This window comes from Tyto alba, unplaced genomic scaffold, assembly GCF_018691265.1.
Source record: "Tyto alba isolate M040663 unplaced genomic scaffold, T.alba_DEE_v4.0 Super-Scaffold_18, whole genome shotgun sequence".
Classification (NCBI taxonomy): domain Eukaryota; kingdom Metazoa; phylum Chordata; class Aves; order Strigiformes; family Tytonidae; genus Tyto; species Tyto alba.
The window spans coordinates 29232115-29247176 of NW_024881280.1; the positions used below are offsets into that span (position 1 = coordinate 29232115).

The 15062-nt window shown below is 39.4% G+C and overlaps 1 protein-coding gene across 2 annotated transcripts in view; it reads right to left on the reverse strand.

Moving 5' to 3' along the window:
• Window positions 1-15062, reverse strand: part of KCNK10 (potassium two pore domain channel subfamily K member 10) — a 67077-nt gene that overhangs the window by 21157 nt on the left and 30858 nt on the right. For both annotated transcript variants that reach the window (XM_042791103.1, XM_042791104.1), the window contains exons 4-5: window positions 10040-10157; window positions 6474-6634 (exon numbers count right to left, since the gene is read on the reverse strand). In XM_042791103.1, coding sequence (XP_042647037.1) covers window positions 6474-6634; window positions 10040-10157 — 279 coding nt within the window. The remainder of the gene's footprint in view (window positions 1-6473; window positions 6635-10039; window positions 10158-15062) is intronic.

The following is a 15062-nucleotide window of genomic DNA, read 5'->3' on the forward strand; positions in this document are numbered from 1 at the left end:
CTCAGCCCTACTTTATCTTTAATTTCCATCTGGCTTCTTCCTGCCGAAACTTTCTGTCTCAGAACTAGCCTGCCATTTGATACTATCTCATCATTTTCTCTGCCTATGTATTTTCCTGTCCATTTAAAAACACTGTTTACAAGCCAGTGTTTCCACAGTCTTAGTACTCTGAGGCCCTGTTCCTTGCTGACTTCTGTGGTATCAAAATGTTAATAACCAATAACAGAATGTAATTAGACCTACTGTCCTCACTGTAATAAGAAATTCATACTAGATTATGGAAATGTAGGATTCCTTTCTGGTGACTGTTTTTTTTTAATACATCTCAGACATTTTTTTTGGTGGAAATGACCCAGGAAACTGTTAGGCTAAGCTCTGAACAATTATATTTCAGCTCATAAATCATGTATCACTTTGGAATAATATGGTGTACATGCACTAGTAAGCTGAACTTCACACCCTGTCCTGACAGCTCTGTCCAGAGACAGGATGCCAGCAGATGGCAGATTGATCACTGAGCTGGACTGTTACCCTGTGGAAGTTATTGAGTTAATATAGTGAATAACACTATACTAAAAAAAAAAAAAAAAAAGATAGGATGTTAATATCTTCAGTGGGTGTAATAACACTGATATTTGCTAGAAATTAAATGAAATAAAACAAAATAAAAGAGATTGTGTTGATTTTTGTTATATTTTGATTAGCTGTCAGGAAGTAGGGAGGAAACTTTTCCATTAGTCTTCCATTAACTTAATCTGTTCAAATGCAACCGTGTCACATTATATATTCAGAACTACAAATAGACTCTTACTAGCTAATGTATCACTTAGTTTATAATACATTTATGTATTAACCGTGTGTGAAATTTTGAATTCAGTAAAGAAAGTGTAAATCCAGAATGAGATCACTGGTTTGCCTAAGCAGTGGTCTGGTTTTGAATTTATGAATTTGGGAACAGTCTCATCTGAAAGTCTGATTCAGCTGCCAAAAATCAGAAGAATCAATGCTGATATGGAGCAGGATGAGAAAGGGCAGGGTGGGGGCTGCCTGGCAGGAAGCAGATGGGGTCCCTGGGGATGGCATTACCCTAGTGAAGAGGAGGTAAAGGTGGTACTGCAAGGAAACCTCAAACAGTTCTCTGAACAGTAAACTTTGCTGACAACTCACTCACCAGCCCTGCAGTGGTGTCAGGTATAATGCTATGGGTTTGACGTGAACAAAGGGAAAGAAGAGGATGAGAGCGAGCAAGAGGACAGATAATAGAGCAAATGGAAAGACAGAAGGAGACAAAGAAAAAAGACTGTATATTTAAGTGCTCCTCCTCTGCACAGTTACTTGCCTGTACAAAGTTTCTTTCCCATGAGCTATTTTCCATTAATTCTTGGATAAGGAATATGTAAATACAATTTCTGTCACTTGTACAGTAACAAAAGACATCAGAGAAGCCAAAAATCTCTAAAAAGAAGTTGAATTTCTAAATGAAAGCGTAGCTAGGGTAGATCTGATGTATTCAGGAAGACAAACAACAGAGTTTAAGAAAGGTAAAGCTTTGGCAGTTGCTAAAAGTAGGGTTTCTACCACCTCAGTGGGACCTGTCTTACTCCTGTCCCAGCTCCAGCACCATTTTCCAAGATGAACTACTTCTCCTAGGACTGTTTCAAGGTTAAGGTAATGTCTACTGCTGTCTTTCAGGAAAAAGGAAAAACAAAAGCGTATATCATTTTCATAACACTTACACATCTCTTAAATCTAGAGCACACCATTTCCCAAGAGATCAACAGGCAAACAGGTTCTCTAAGCTGAAAACCTGAAAGACAAGCAGTGGATGTGTCTGTTCTGACAAGTCCCTGATTCAGTGAAATGTGAGTTGTTTACAGAGGCATTGTGTTTCTGCACAAAGTTGTGTGTTTTCTTGAGACGTGAACTTCAGGGGTGCAGCCTTGCCATCACCCACATCTTTGGCTGTTTGCAATCCCTGTATTGCAATTCACACCCCACCAGCTGTGTTGCCAGACCTCTCCTCAGCCTCATGCTGGAAGCCAGAGGAGTGAAAGCACTAACCAAATCCAGGAACTGCTCACAGTGGCTTCACCTCAGAAGCCAGAAAATCCTGTAGCACTCTCAGAAGCATGTTGTGCCCAGGCTGAACGCCTGCATCTGTACTGAACTGCAAGATGAGGGAAGATCTGCTGGTTTATGCTCATCCCTTCTACTTCCAGCGAGAATCTAAACGCTTGTTACAAGGTTTGAATAAAGACTATCTGAATTTAGCCTATATTTAACCCATGATAATGACAGCTGCTGCATTCTGTAACTGTGCACTCTGCCTATGGAGTGCTTTCCTTTCTATCTTTAGATGCTCGCAGCCTCTGTGCATACAAAGCAAGCCAAAAGAATGGGGTTTGTTCTGTTGTTTATTATACAAACAGTCTCAGGTCGATCATAAGATCCCTCATATATGTAAGATAGCAATAGTACTTTTATAGTTTTATGCCACCTTTTAATGTATATTTCATTTCTGTAGTGTCTGTAAAGTTTTGCCAGCTGAAAATAATGACAAGAATTGTCACATTTTTAATAAGATTTTGAGTTTGTATGTGATTTTCTCAGGCCAGGAGGACTGACTGACCCAGATATTCAATGTTTGTAACCACTGCATATATAGTGAAACTGGTGACCCTCTACATACCCATTTTCTGGGGAATCACATGTGTACACACGTGAGAACAGACTAGTATCTAGTTTCTGTCCCTGAATACTGAAGATGGGACATACAGGAATAATCAGTAACTGAGTAGGTAGGGCTTCCGTGGGGGATGCTTTGGTTTACATCTCTGACCTGGTTGATGTTTATTCACTTGTACCAAACACAATTACTACTGTAGGACAGATGGCATAGAACAGCCAATGTGTGGTGTTTGGGATACCAACTCGTATCACAGGCAACGTCATTCTGCCAGTGCCTCCCTTTCCTAAAATGGTACATGAAAAGTTCCTGTTTTTACAAAGCATTATTTTGCAATGAAATGCTTCCAGCCCTACCTACTCACAAATGAATAGTTGTTTTCCTGGTTATCTACACACTGAAATAGTGGCAACATTTTGGATTACAAGATGAGCAGTGTCATGGGTCCAGCTCCTCTGCTGAAATATTCTGTCAATACTGTGGGGGTAGTGTGTATTTGTTAAGAGCAGATCTCTTTCCCTCTTTATGGAGTTCATATTGTTCTTAAAATTCCCACAGAGTGCGTGGGCTGATCACTGCAATAGCTAAACGTGGCATTTTTAGGCTCTAATTTGTGCTGCTTATTAATGGTAGGTTTGGTGGGTCTCTGCACAGGTCATGTCAGAGGCAGCAGAAGTGCCCTAGCACAACTACTGTGGGAGAAATCCTCCTTTCATCTTTCCAGGTATGCTGGGGGATGCCAGGGGCAAGCTGTCCCTTGCCTGGTGTGGACTCATGCTCACAGTTACACTGCTGGCTAGAGCAAGAGACCTGTTAAGGAAATGTGTTGGGTGAAATGACTGCTGTTCTGACAGAGAAACCTTCCTCTCCTTCTCGCCTGCCAATGTGTGCATACTGCCTCTTATCTAGCTTCAGAAATCATCCTAACCACAACACAAGATCAAGTTGCCTTCAGATCCCATCCACCTGCACAGATGATGACAAAGTTGCAAGGATTTCAGAAACACTCAGCTGCCTAAGTCCTTTCTGGAAAAGTGAAATCTGGTACCATACATATATGAATATATTAGGATTTCTTTCCTCAAACTCAAGAAATATCCATTATTTTATATTGCCAACACTGGATTCCATTTTTCATCTTATCACCCTTTTGCAGCTTCCATTTTAGCTATCCTGAAACACCTAGAGATGTAATTTTCAGACTATCACCTGCATATTCATCTTCTTGTCTGAACCATTCCAGGCCATCTCTGTTAAAACAGTAAAGTTCCAGAAGGACTCCAATGGAATCATACTGATAGAGCTATCAACTATTCCTAATCTCCAGTTACCCCTTAAACACGTACTGACGTGTGAGACCTTTTCTCTTACCTCATCGCAGTTTCATTTCCTTATAGACTTTGATGAGAAAACTTGTGAAAAGCTTTCCAGAAATTCAATTTGTTATATCACTAGATCATTGATATACACTCAGTGATCTCTCAGCTCACTCCAAAAGATTTGTGAGGCACACCACCCGACATTTTATTACCCTGTCAATGTCTTTTCAGCCTACATTTGTTCCTTTTAGTTTCCTCCTAACTATTCTAATTTTTATGCCCTCCCTTTAAAGGTTGTAACAGGTTGCCTTAGGCCCACACACATGCTGGATTTGAGTTCATTATGGAGACCATTACAAAGTGAGAAACAGGAGTTACACACTGAACTAAATTTTCTTTACTGCTCAGGATTAAATCAAGAATTGTTATTCCATTTGTGGATTCTCTGATTAGGTCCAAATATTTATGGCGTCTAAGAAGATAAACAAAATGTGATAGTAATTTACATAATTACTACAATTCTGATTATTATATTCTGCATTAGCTAAGAATATAAAGTATATATCATATATAATAGATTAATGATCATATATAATATGTCAAATACTATATAAATAATCATATAAAATGAAACCACTGATATTAAGACTAGTTACTAAGATGCTAACTAGTAACTAAGATACTAAGTGTAAACTATATCATGAATATTTCAAATAGCTAAACCTCATTACTAGGAATATTGAAGGAAATTATGTATAACCCTGTCCATCAAATCACAAAACAAGAGATATAATGTATTTATGAGAATCAAAATAAAAGGAATAAGCATATATCTTGGCTAAACAATGGGACCACAGATCTCTAAATTGCTTTGGAAGCTGACAAAATACCAAGGAGGAAAAGAAATAGTTGAGATGGATATAAACAAGCAACTGCATTAACTCAAGAAAAGGAAGGAGTACTTTGAATACCAAAAGAACTCCCATTATGTGCCAAAGGGCTATATTCTGTGTGAAAAATTAGTATCAGCATTCATCTATGAATCTTAAAATACTTCAAATAGAACATGTATTATTTTATTCATAAACTATCGTGCTGACAGTTTAATGGTCTCGACCACATCACCCAGAAAGCCAATAGTACAGCTGACAATCAAAGATTTTCTGATTCTCAATTCATATCATGACTGTGAGACTATATTTTTTCTTGGACAGAAGCAGGCTGGAAAGTTCAGATATTCCTTTGAGGTGAAGCAGATACAATAAGAAGCTGGGTAAGAAAGAAACTAGTGATCTTAGCTACTTCTGTTTTTTCAGACCCAACCTGAGCCAGCTTTCAATAACTTTATTTTCATTTAATGAAAATGTAGGCCATTTTCAAGTGTTCTCCAGTCAGGCATGTAAATGCTTATTCACCCATAATCACTAGTCACCTTTCTCCACATTTAGCCTGAGAGAGACTTCTTATGGCTGGTCTGGGACACTTCACACTAATTTAATCAAAAGGGAAATTGCTCATACTCCAGTCTAATACCCAATTACTTCCTTTCAAAACCAGTTACAAGTAATTTGCTCTCATTTGTGGAAATGTTTTAGAAATAGATGCTTATTCAATTAAGCAGCTTGGACAGCTTCTCATCCACTCCATCCTTGGAAAGACTTACCTCCAGTTACACCACCTCCAAGGGAACCATCACACAGGTCACTTCTAGAAGTTCTGCTCCAAAGAGCGAATCCCTGAAGTGAACCATCGGCAAATTAGCAAAACAGCATTTGCCAGGTCTGCGGCACTGCTTGTGAAAGAACAGTGATACAGACTCGAAAACAGAGGGTACTGGCAACATGAAGGGAAATTACATACGAGAAAATCTACACAGAAATGTATAGGATGTACCCATGGTAGGCAGGGCAGGTAAATACCATGAAGATGATTCCAGTCAGTGGCATTATGCCAGTTTTTGCAGCTCTAGATCTAGTTCAACGCATCTGTTCTCTTACATTGAAGGTATACCACTCAACCATCTCTCTTCCCAAGTTCACATTCACTCCAGTAACCCTGATTTCAAAGTCTTTTAGGCTTTATTAGTAATACATCAGGACCTACTCTGCATCCTTGTTCCTCCAGAAGTTATACTACTTCGTCTCTATTTTCAGTGAATGGACATACATATCCAAACCAACCTGAAGGTTGTTTTACAGCCAGTCCTTGTAAGGAACCTGGCTTAGGAGATACATTCCCAAAACATAGCCTCAAGAAGGAAATTCAGAGCCTGATCTATAATCCTTGCAATCACCACCTACAGAAGTCTCTCTCCACTGACTACAGAGCCCACTAAGGAGATTAAGCATCATCTCAGCTAGACATGTAAATATTTCATGGTGCTTAACATGTAAAAAGGACTGCAGGTAACAGCAATAGAATTAAAATCAAGTTATAGAACACAAGCAAAAAATTGACAGTGATCTTACTCTGAAAACTTTTTCCACCCTTGCGATACCCTTCCCAAAAATGGTTCCAAGTTGGTCTCCGATCCCAGCCAGCAAGAAGCCAAACAGTGGAATCCCAAAGATGGCATACAAAATGCAGAAAACCTTGCCTCCAACAGTGCTTGGAGCAATGTTCCCATATCCTGGGGAGAAAAACATTTGTCAGATTCTCAGAACTTATACATGGCTTTTTATAAAAACTAATGGACTTTTGCTGCAGGGATACCTTTCTTCCCTATGTAATTCCTATTTACAGACTTTCCATGACATGATGTCATTTCCCAGGCAAGCTGTGATTTAATTCTTGTAGCCTCAGTTACTCATATGTTCTATAGATGCAGGTCCTCTCTAAAGTTGTTGTTTGATGAATTAATCTGGCTTGATTTATGATGGCACAAACATCACTCCATCCTGGCCTGGTGCCTGTGTGCTGCTGCTCTTCTTGGGCTGTGCCAATGACTTCCTGATGGGAGTGTGATTCACCTGACAAGGCTCATTTTCAGTGGTTAGCTCATAATTTCCACAGCCACACATCACACTGACTAATTACACCACAGTCTCCAAACTGTATCCGTGCTATCTGAATCTGCCCTTGAACTCTTTATTCAGTTCCCCTTTCAATTTGACAATAAAAAGCCTAACATTTCTATTTCAAGAGGTTTTAACAATGAAGTTTTTAAGCCTTCCCTCTGAAAATCCTACTGCATTTGTATTTTAAAATCATTGTTGTTCCTGTAATAAAGGCACATACATACCTTCCTTCCACCCTCTGTTAGGGTAACCCAGGGCTGTTGAAAAGATGACAGGTTCTGACCAAGACATGATTATCTGGCTGCATATCCTGACTGAAAATTCTTTTTTTGGCCCAAGCATGTTCGGTTATATTTGATTTCTGTTCCCAGCCTTGTAACCCCATATAAGATATTGGGAACCTCTGATACTGGCAGAAAAGGTCTAATTATCAGTACAGGGTACCTAAGAGAGAGACAGACTATCTTTTAGGTGCTAAGTCTATCACGATCAGTGTATCTTCTGTTAACTATTCCAAAATGTTGCAATCCTCTTTACCTTGGGTTTTCTATAACCGACACGTAAATAGGCAGTTTATCAGGCAATCTGGAGAGATGGGAAAGCATGAGTAATGGACCCTTTACACCCTGGAAGGTAGCAAGAATCTTGTTTGGAGCACTCCTCTGTGGTATTCTTAAAAGTCTAACATGCTGATGAATGCATAGGACAGCACTCCACCTGTCCCATGCAGTAAACTACATTTAGTCACCACAGTTTATTCAGGCACTTCTCTTCACCGCATCACCCATGTGAATTTAGCTGTAGGAATCTATGTAAAGCATTATGACTCTAGCAGCCATGGTATTGCTGTTAAAATGTTAATGTTAAAAAGAAAAAACAAGAATTGTCACAGCAATATTTGCACCTTTTTATTTAAGAACAGGTATCTTTACTGAAATGTTATAGAGATTTGTATTTTTTCTATACACAATTATTTTAAAATTAAAAATGATCACACAATCACAGGTCACTGACGAGATAAAGTGGAAACACAGAGCATCCATAGAGATGGCAATTTAAGAGTTTCTGCTTCATCTACAGCCATTATTCCTGGTCCTTGGGAATTAAGGCTGGGCTCCAAGATCCTAATCCTGTTAGGTCTGTGACACTGGAACTGGATACATCACTCTGTCATGGGATGATGAAAGGACTATGCTGACACACAACACTGCCTCCCCCCCAGCCCAGCCCTTTTCATGGCTATATCTGCGATGCCAGGCTTCTCCTTCAAGTCCAAGAGAATCCAGGCTACACAGGCCAGTGGACTGAGGTTGACCAGGTAGTCTGCTGAGTGTCTGCCTAAGAGAAGCTCTAACACAGCCCTGGTGGATAAAATAAAATAATTTTCATGCCCAGACACAATACATAGACTTTATGCAGCCTATAAAAATCTTTCACAGAGAATTTAAAGGAAATATGGGCAAAAATCCAAGCTCTTTTCAATAAGTTATTTAAATAGCAGATGTCAATGAATATGCCTACATAAACTATGCCGACATAGCGGCATTTATTTTAATGAGTAATTTAAAAGCTTGTCACTTGGGTCTATTGAGTAAACAAATATTAAGGGAGGGTTATCTTACATTTGATTCAGAAATGTTTTCTTTCTCTCCACCCTCTGGTTTTATGCTAACATTAAAAATACATCATAATGTAGCTTAGTATGTAGAGGAACACAGAGAGGAGTACACTCTATACAATCGCTCTGTCACCCTTACTCTGAGAACAGAGAAAAGCCAGAGGCAAAGGCACAGAGCAAGGCACTGTTTGAGATGATCACCACAGTGAGCCCTGTAACTGCCACAGGACTTTTTTTTGTTGCATTAGCTGCATAAAGAACTTGCAGAATTCAGTCAGATTCTCACACTTTAATGAAAGATTATGCGATTGCCAGATTATTTGTCTATACAGTCACCAGTGTGTATCTCAGTCATAATATGGAAAAGAACCATATCCCGCATTTAAATCAGAATACTCAGAGCCAATGCAAATAAAAATCAACAATTTGCCATTTGTTTCCAAATAATCTTCTAACTATGACAACACTGAAATCAAGCTTAAAATTATCAAACCACTGAATAATATCAGCACTTTAAGCTTTTTATCAATGTCCAGTTTATCATTTTTTCCCTTCAGACCATCTTCTGAAATCCTGACTGCCTGAACAGTCTTCAAGAGCGGAACTGGCTCACAGAGGAGAGGATAAAAACCTTAGCATATGTAAGGCCAGCATTCAGGGACTGACAGACTAAGTACATTGGATATAATGTATAGGGAGTTTAGGTGACAAAGGCTTGAATAAGGAATTTACTAAAATTAATGGTTCAAGAAAAGTAAATGGAGCAGTCCAGTATACCCTTCCTCTAATACAGAGAAATGTGTCAAAATTTAAGGCCATGAATTCTAGAATGGAAAAAAAATACTGTGGGAGAAATTCCTTCTAATTATTAGTATGAAAGTGAGGAAGGATTTTAAAAAGGATGTGATATTTATGTGAACACATTTCCAGTTACGAGGAGTAGGGTATATGAAGAATGAATTATATCAAACTTCAGTGCATAAGCCAAAATTAATTGACGTACTTAGGAAGAAAGTTACCCTTACGGGTAAATTAATCTATAATATTAAAATCCAAATTCCCAACAACTATACAATAGCTATTTCATTGGATACTGGTTCTTCATCTTTTTACTGAAAATTAAATGCACCTGCACCTACATGAAGAACAGGGTTATAAAGCCTTAGCTACATCAGTGCTACTTGTTTTCAGTTCAGCATTGCTATTCTACCCTAATTATGTAAACAGTGTCCCATATTTACTGGGATACTCAATGCTCTTGGCACATACCAGAGGCATGCCTTCTGAGAATTGAAAGGAATAAAGTTCAGACACTTTATCTCATTGTGATCTACCTTCGTCAATTTTATTTCATTATCCAGGTCTCAGTGTGACTATGTATTTTAAAAGATAAACATACCTATAGTTGTGATGACTGTTCCAGCAAAGAAAAAGGCACTTCCAAGGTCCCAATGACTGCTGTTGTTAGAAGAATTTCCTATGGGACTGACTCCTGCATTATCAGCATCAATTGCATGCTGCAAAGAAAGAGACAACAAATCAGACTGATGCATGCCTTACCATATCCTATGTAAGTCTGTATAGGCTCCAAAGGGAAAATTCTAGGGCCACGGGCACAGCTTAGATTTAAACTTTTTAATACCTGCTCAAAGTTATAGTAGCATCCTCTGTATACAAGAGCTGAATATAAGACTGAACTAAATAGCTATTGAGGTGGAAGAAAGATACAATGCATAGAAAAATGACAGAAGATACAAAGCAGTTGAGTAGTAGAGGACCAACACCACAAAGAAATTCATAAATATTGTTCTTGTAGCAATAATTGCCAAAGGAAAAAATCCCCAATGAGAAAAGCTGATGTTAGAAGCAGCAAGAAGGGTGGTAAATACAAATAATGTTCATGAAGTCAACTGAGCTAGTCAGCCAAGGATTTTAATTCCCCGACAATTAATAATTGATTAAGGTATTTATATTTTACTCTAACTGAAGAAAAAAATAGGAGATAGATATAAGTAGATACAGATATACCATTTGAAATTAACAAATAGGATAGCTATGGAAACATCATGAAACATCTCTGTGGTCAGCTAGGACTTCCCAATTGTCACACTGGACATGGCCCTATGTCCACAAATATAGCATGGTACAGAGACTCCCAGCTAGTGCTTGAATGAAGTAAATCCAGAACAGAAGCTGAGGTAGCTATACTGCTTCCAGGTCACTGTGCTAGGTCTCACACAGCACTGAATCAAACCGGGCAGACATATAAGCCTGCTAAAATTTTGCTTGGGAATTTCTAAAAATGCACCATATTGTATCATGGGGACATACACATTTGTCTTTCATTGCAGCTTCACAGTCCAAAGGAAGATAGAGCTAAACACATCAGCCGCCAAAGCACAGAAATAAATCTCTCATCAGCATCTGGCACATTCAGCTATATTGCTCTGAGTTCACTTTTGAGATGCCCTTTGGCACATATTCTCTGTCTGCTTGCAGACCTCATGCAATATATTGCCTGTCGTAGAGAAATTCAGACCTCACTCTGGAAGAGCAGCTAAAACAAAAGCTAAAACTTTCAAAGTAAACCCTCTCCTTCTGAAATGTTCCCAACTGAGATTAATTTCCATAAAACCAATGCAAAGGAACAAAGCTTTTTTCTCTCTGCCTCTTACCATTTCCAGCTCTCTGCCTTTCTCCCGTTCTGTTCCAACCTCACTTCATGGTGCTGTTAATATGCTACTCACACTACTGCCAGATCTTCCCCCTCTCTCTCACTCTGATATTTGTTCCTCCTCCCAAACACTGCCACCAGCTTCTAGCCTTGGTTATTTCAGTGAACTTATTGCCAGGTGCTGACTCTTACATCCTCTCTTTCTTTATTCAACACAGAATTCCCACCAATCTATACAAGATTGTTTTGACTTTTCTTATTCCATTTCTTTAACCACTTGTCTTTTCCCTCTGACTTATGATCTATGAACTGTCACTGTGATTTTTTATTTCACGTTTTTCTATACTGTCCACGTAAAAAGCAAGGTTAACCATGCTATGTTACCATTGCCCCACTTCTAATCTGTCCATGTCCATGATTTCTCTCCTAATCTTCTAAATAACCTCCTATTCTCTTGTGCTTTTAGCACTGACTTCTAAATACATCCATTTAACACCTGTTCTGTCCCTAGCTTTCATGATACACTTTTCTCCTCATTCACTTCTTCCCTCTGATGGCTCATCTATCACATTTTTTCTTTTCTTCCCCTTCCATTCTGCATTTTTCCTCACTCACTTTTTGCCTATATTTCCAACTAACTTCATCATCTCTAATGTTCCTCCACTGAATTTTTTACCTTGGGCTAGTTTCATCGATTCTGCTCCCCAGTTTTTAGTTATTCATCACATTGCCCCACAAGTGGGAGAAGAAATTCATGGGCAAGTACAAAGACCAGGTATATCTAAGGAGATCAGTATGGGACAGCTTTTTTAAAGAGAGCTGCTACATGTCTGGCTAAGATGATTGTAAAATTACAGCATAAGCAAGCTGCTGACTGGACTGGTTGCATTTCATGTGGGCAGAAAGCCAGGGTTCCTCAGCACCTGTCCATACCTCAAGAAACAGGGATATAGAGAAAGGAAGTGTTTAGGACCAAACCCTTTGAAAGGATTTCTGTACCAATTGCTGGCATATTGGAGGTGGTGTGAAGGCAGAGATCATGTGTTTGTTTACCCAGAAGAGCGTAAATCAGCATAACAGACAGGTTGCCTGTTTAAATAGGCCATGACACACTGTCAGCTACCCCAGCATGTCACTTCTGCCAAGGAATGCTGCTTGCCTTCCCTTTGAGTGTGTGAATGTCAGCAAGCTAATTACAACACTTTAATCACATTTGAGTTTATACAGTTTAGCAAGTCTATTAGGGCCAAGCACTAACCCCTGAAGTGAACGAGTGTCCCGTTGCCTTGGGTAACTTTGAGCTTCTCAGACTCCCTTCTCATCCAGAATAAATTCTTTTTTTTTTTTTCAAGTTTGTCTGAGATCATTCATTTATAAATATCCAACTATCCCAGTGCTATCTCCTAATACATAGTGTTTTACATACAGCAATGAAGGACAGAAAGGGAGCAGTAAGAAGACAGCAGCCCTGCAGTTAGCAACACTTAAACATGCAATTTCAGGTCATGCGATGAGTAAAGGATGCCTTAATACCACAACCACCACAGGTCCACCTACACAGAAGTATCCTGCTAGATGAAGACTGACACAAAACTCAAACAAGGACACTTTTTACTGGCAAGACTCTCCCAGTTCACACAGACCACGAAATTTTACAAGTTTCCCATCTGTGAAACTTCAGATAAGCTTTGCATCATGTTCTGAAGAGCTGTATCCTCAGGTTATCTTGGAGTAGGAAAAGAACCAGTTTCCAGGGTACTAACCACTCTGCTGACAAACCTTCCACAGTTAAGACATTTTAAACTAGTAGTTTCAGGTATTTTTATAGTTGAAATATCATCAAAAGTAACAGGTCATCAAAGTACCCATAGCTGTTTCACACTTGCTCCTTTCCTGATTCTTCCTGCTCAAGAGGAGTTACATGCACAGTGCACGAGGTTTCTTCAATATTTTTTATTAATTCAAAAATAATTCTTCTTTAATAAATAATTATTGATCTATGGTAATTTATCTCTTGAAATTCCACCCATTCTGGAAAGGCAATAACTTCGAATACCTCAAAGGGATGAAATTGTCTTACTTGCTGTTCAAGTAATGGGTGTGTCCTAAAGCCGATAGACATATGGGAGTGAGGGAAATGACAAAACTACCAAGGTAAATCCAACTACTCTATTATTTTTTTTGTAAAACATATATTTCTGATCACAGTTTTCAGTTTGGTTCCCTATCATTGTATATATGTGTATTTTACTCTTGGCACCTTTGGTAACAGCACACTACAGTCCCTCTGTAACCAAAAAGACATGGCCTGGTGAATCAGGTTACAGAGAGTGAAATCCAGACTCCATTTCAATCTGGCATAGGCTTTATCAGTTCCACCTGCTGACATTCAGGCAGCAATATTTAAAGGCTATGAGGCATGGGCTCACCCTGGGCTGCCTAGTTGTTAACATATAGGACTCAAAGTCCAAAGAAAGGTATAGTGAACATTGACTTGTCTCACGAGGTGTCAAGAGTTCCTCCCTACAAAATAAGATCAAAATAGTATCTCTTCTTTACGGATAAAAGCAATAAGGATATTCTCCTTATACCAAATAGAAACTACTGGGGTTTCACCATCTCAATCCCTGCCCCAGTGACACTGTACAAGTGTTGGGCTCCAGCTCCCCGCAGCCCTGCCCTGCCCAGCCACAGGCTCTGCCGAGCTGGGCCCTGACCCATGGGCTGACGTCCCATCTCAGCCTCAGCTCATCCCCTTCCCCAGGGAGTTGCCTGATAGTCTGGGCTGGGGGATGCCCCTGGTTGCCCCCAGCCAGCCCTGCTCCCTGGCTGGCAGTGGTGGGGTCCACAGCTGCCAGCTGGCTGTCCCTGGGGTGCAGGTTGCCCTCACCGTGCCCAGATACTGGCATATCTGATCTTCCTCAGTGTTTGAGTGAGTACACATGCCAGCCTTCACTAATGTATTGTGTACCTCAATCACTAATTAAGACAATGATATCAAGAAAATGTCTGGAGTTATGCCCATAGGCAACAAGATAGCTCGGAGCTAGTGAAGCTGATGAGGAGACAGGAACCAAACAGACTGCTTCTGCTTTCTCTGAGAAGAAAGGCTTTTATCTGCTCCACTTGTTCATGTTTCTTTAATTTCTCCAGTAAGATCCCAAGCATGAAGAAGACAAATCTTTTCCAAGGACAAGCATAATACCCTTCTTGACTGCTGAGCTACTGAAAGGATGTACCCTGTGTGTAAGCAAGGATAGGAATTTGATAAGAAAAGAAAATTCTTGTAATCTTTTCTAGTTCTATTAATTCCTCTCCACAGATCATGCTAATCCAATAATGATTATCTGTCTCTACAATTCTTTCCCAAGCAGATTCCTATCAAGCATACAAAAAGTTGTTTCAATTGCCTTTCATCCTCTGATGTTTCTCTATTATGATTATTAGGATGCTTCTCATTAGCAAGCAGCTTTCAAGAACTAATTCCTTAATAATTTTTCTCTATACTCCCTACCTCTCTACTTATTCTCACCACCCCCCCTCATACAGTGATTAAGGGATCCTGATTATAAATTACCAGTTATTCACTTTCCACAACAGCATTTTCAAAGGACCAAGGCCAGAAACTTTTGTTTGAAAGCCCATCCCTTTCTGCCTAGTCCTTAAAGGTCTTTAGGTGACAATCAGCCAGATAGTGATCTATGTACACTTAGAGACATCTGATTGTCTTGTATTCACTGTTTCTGAG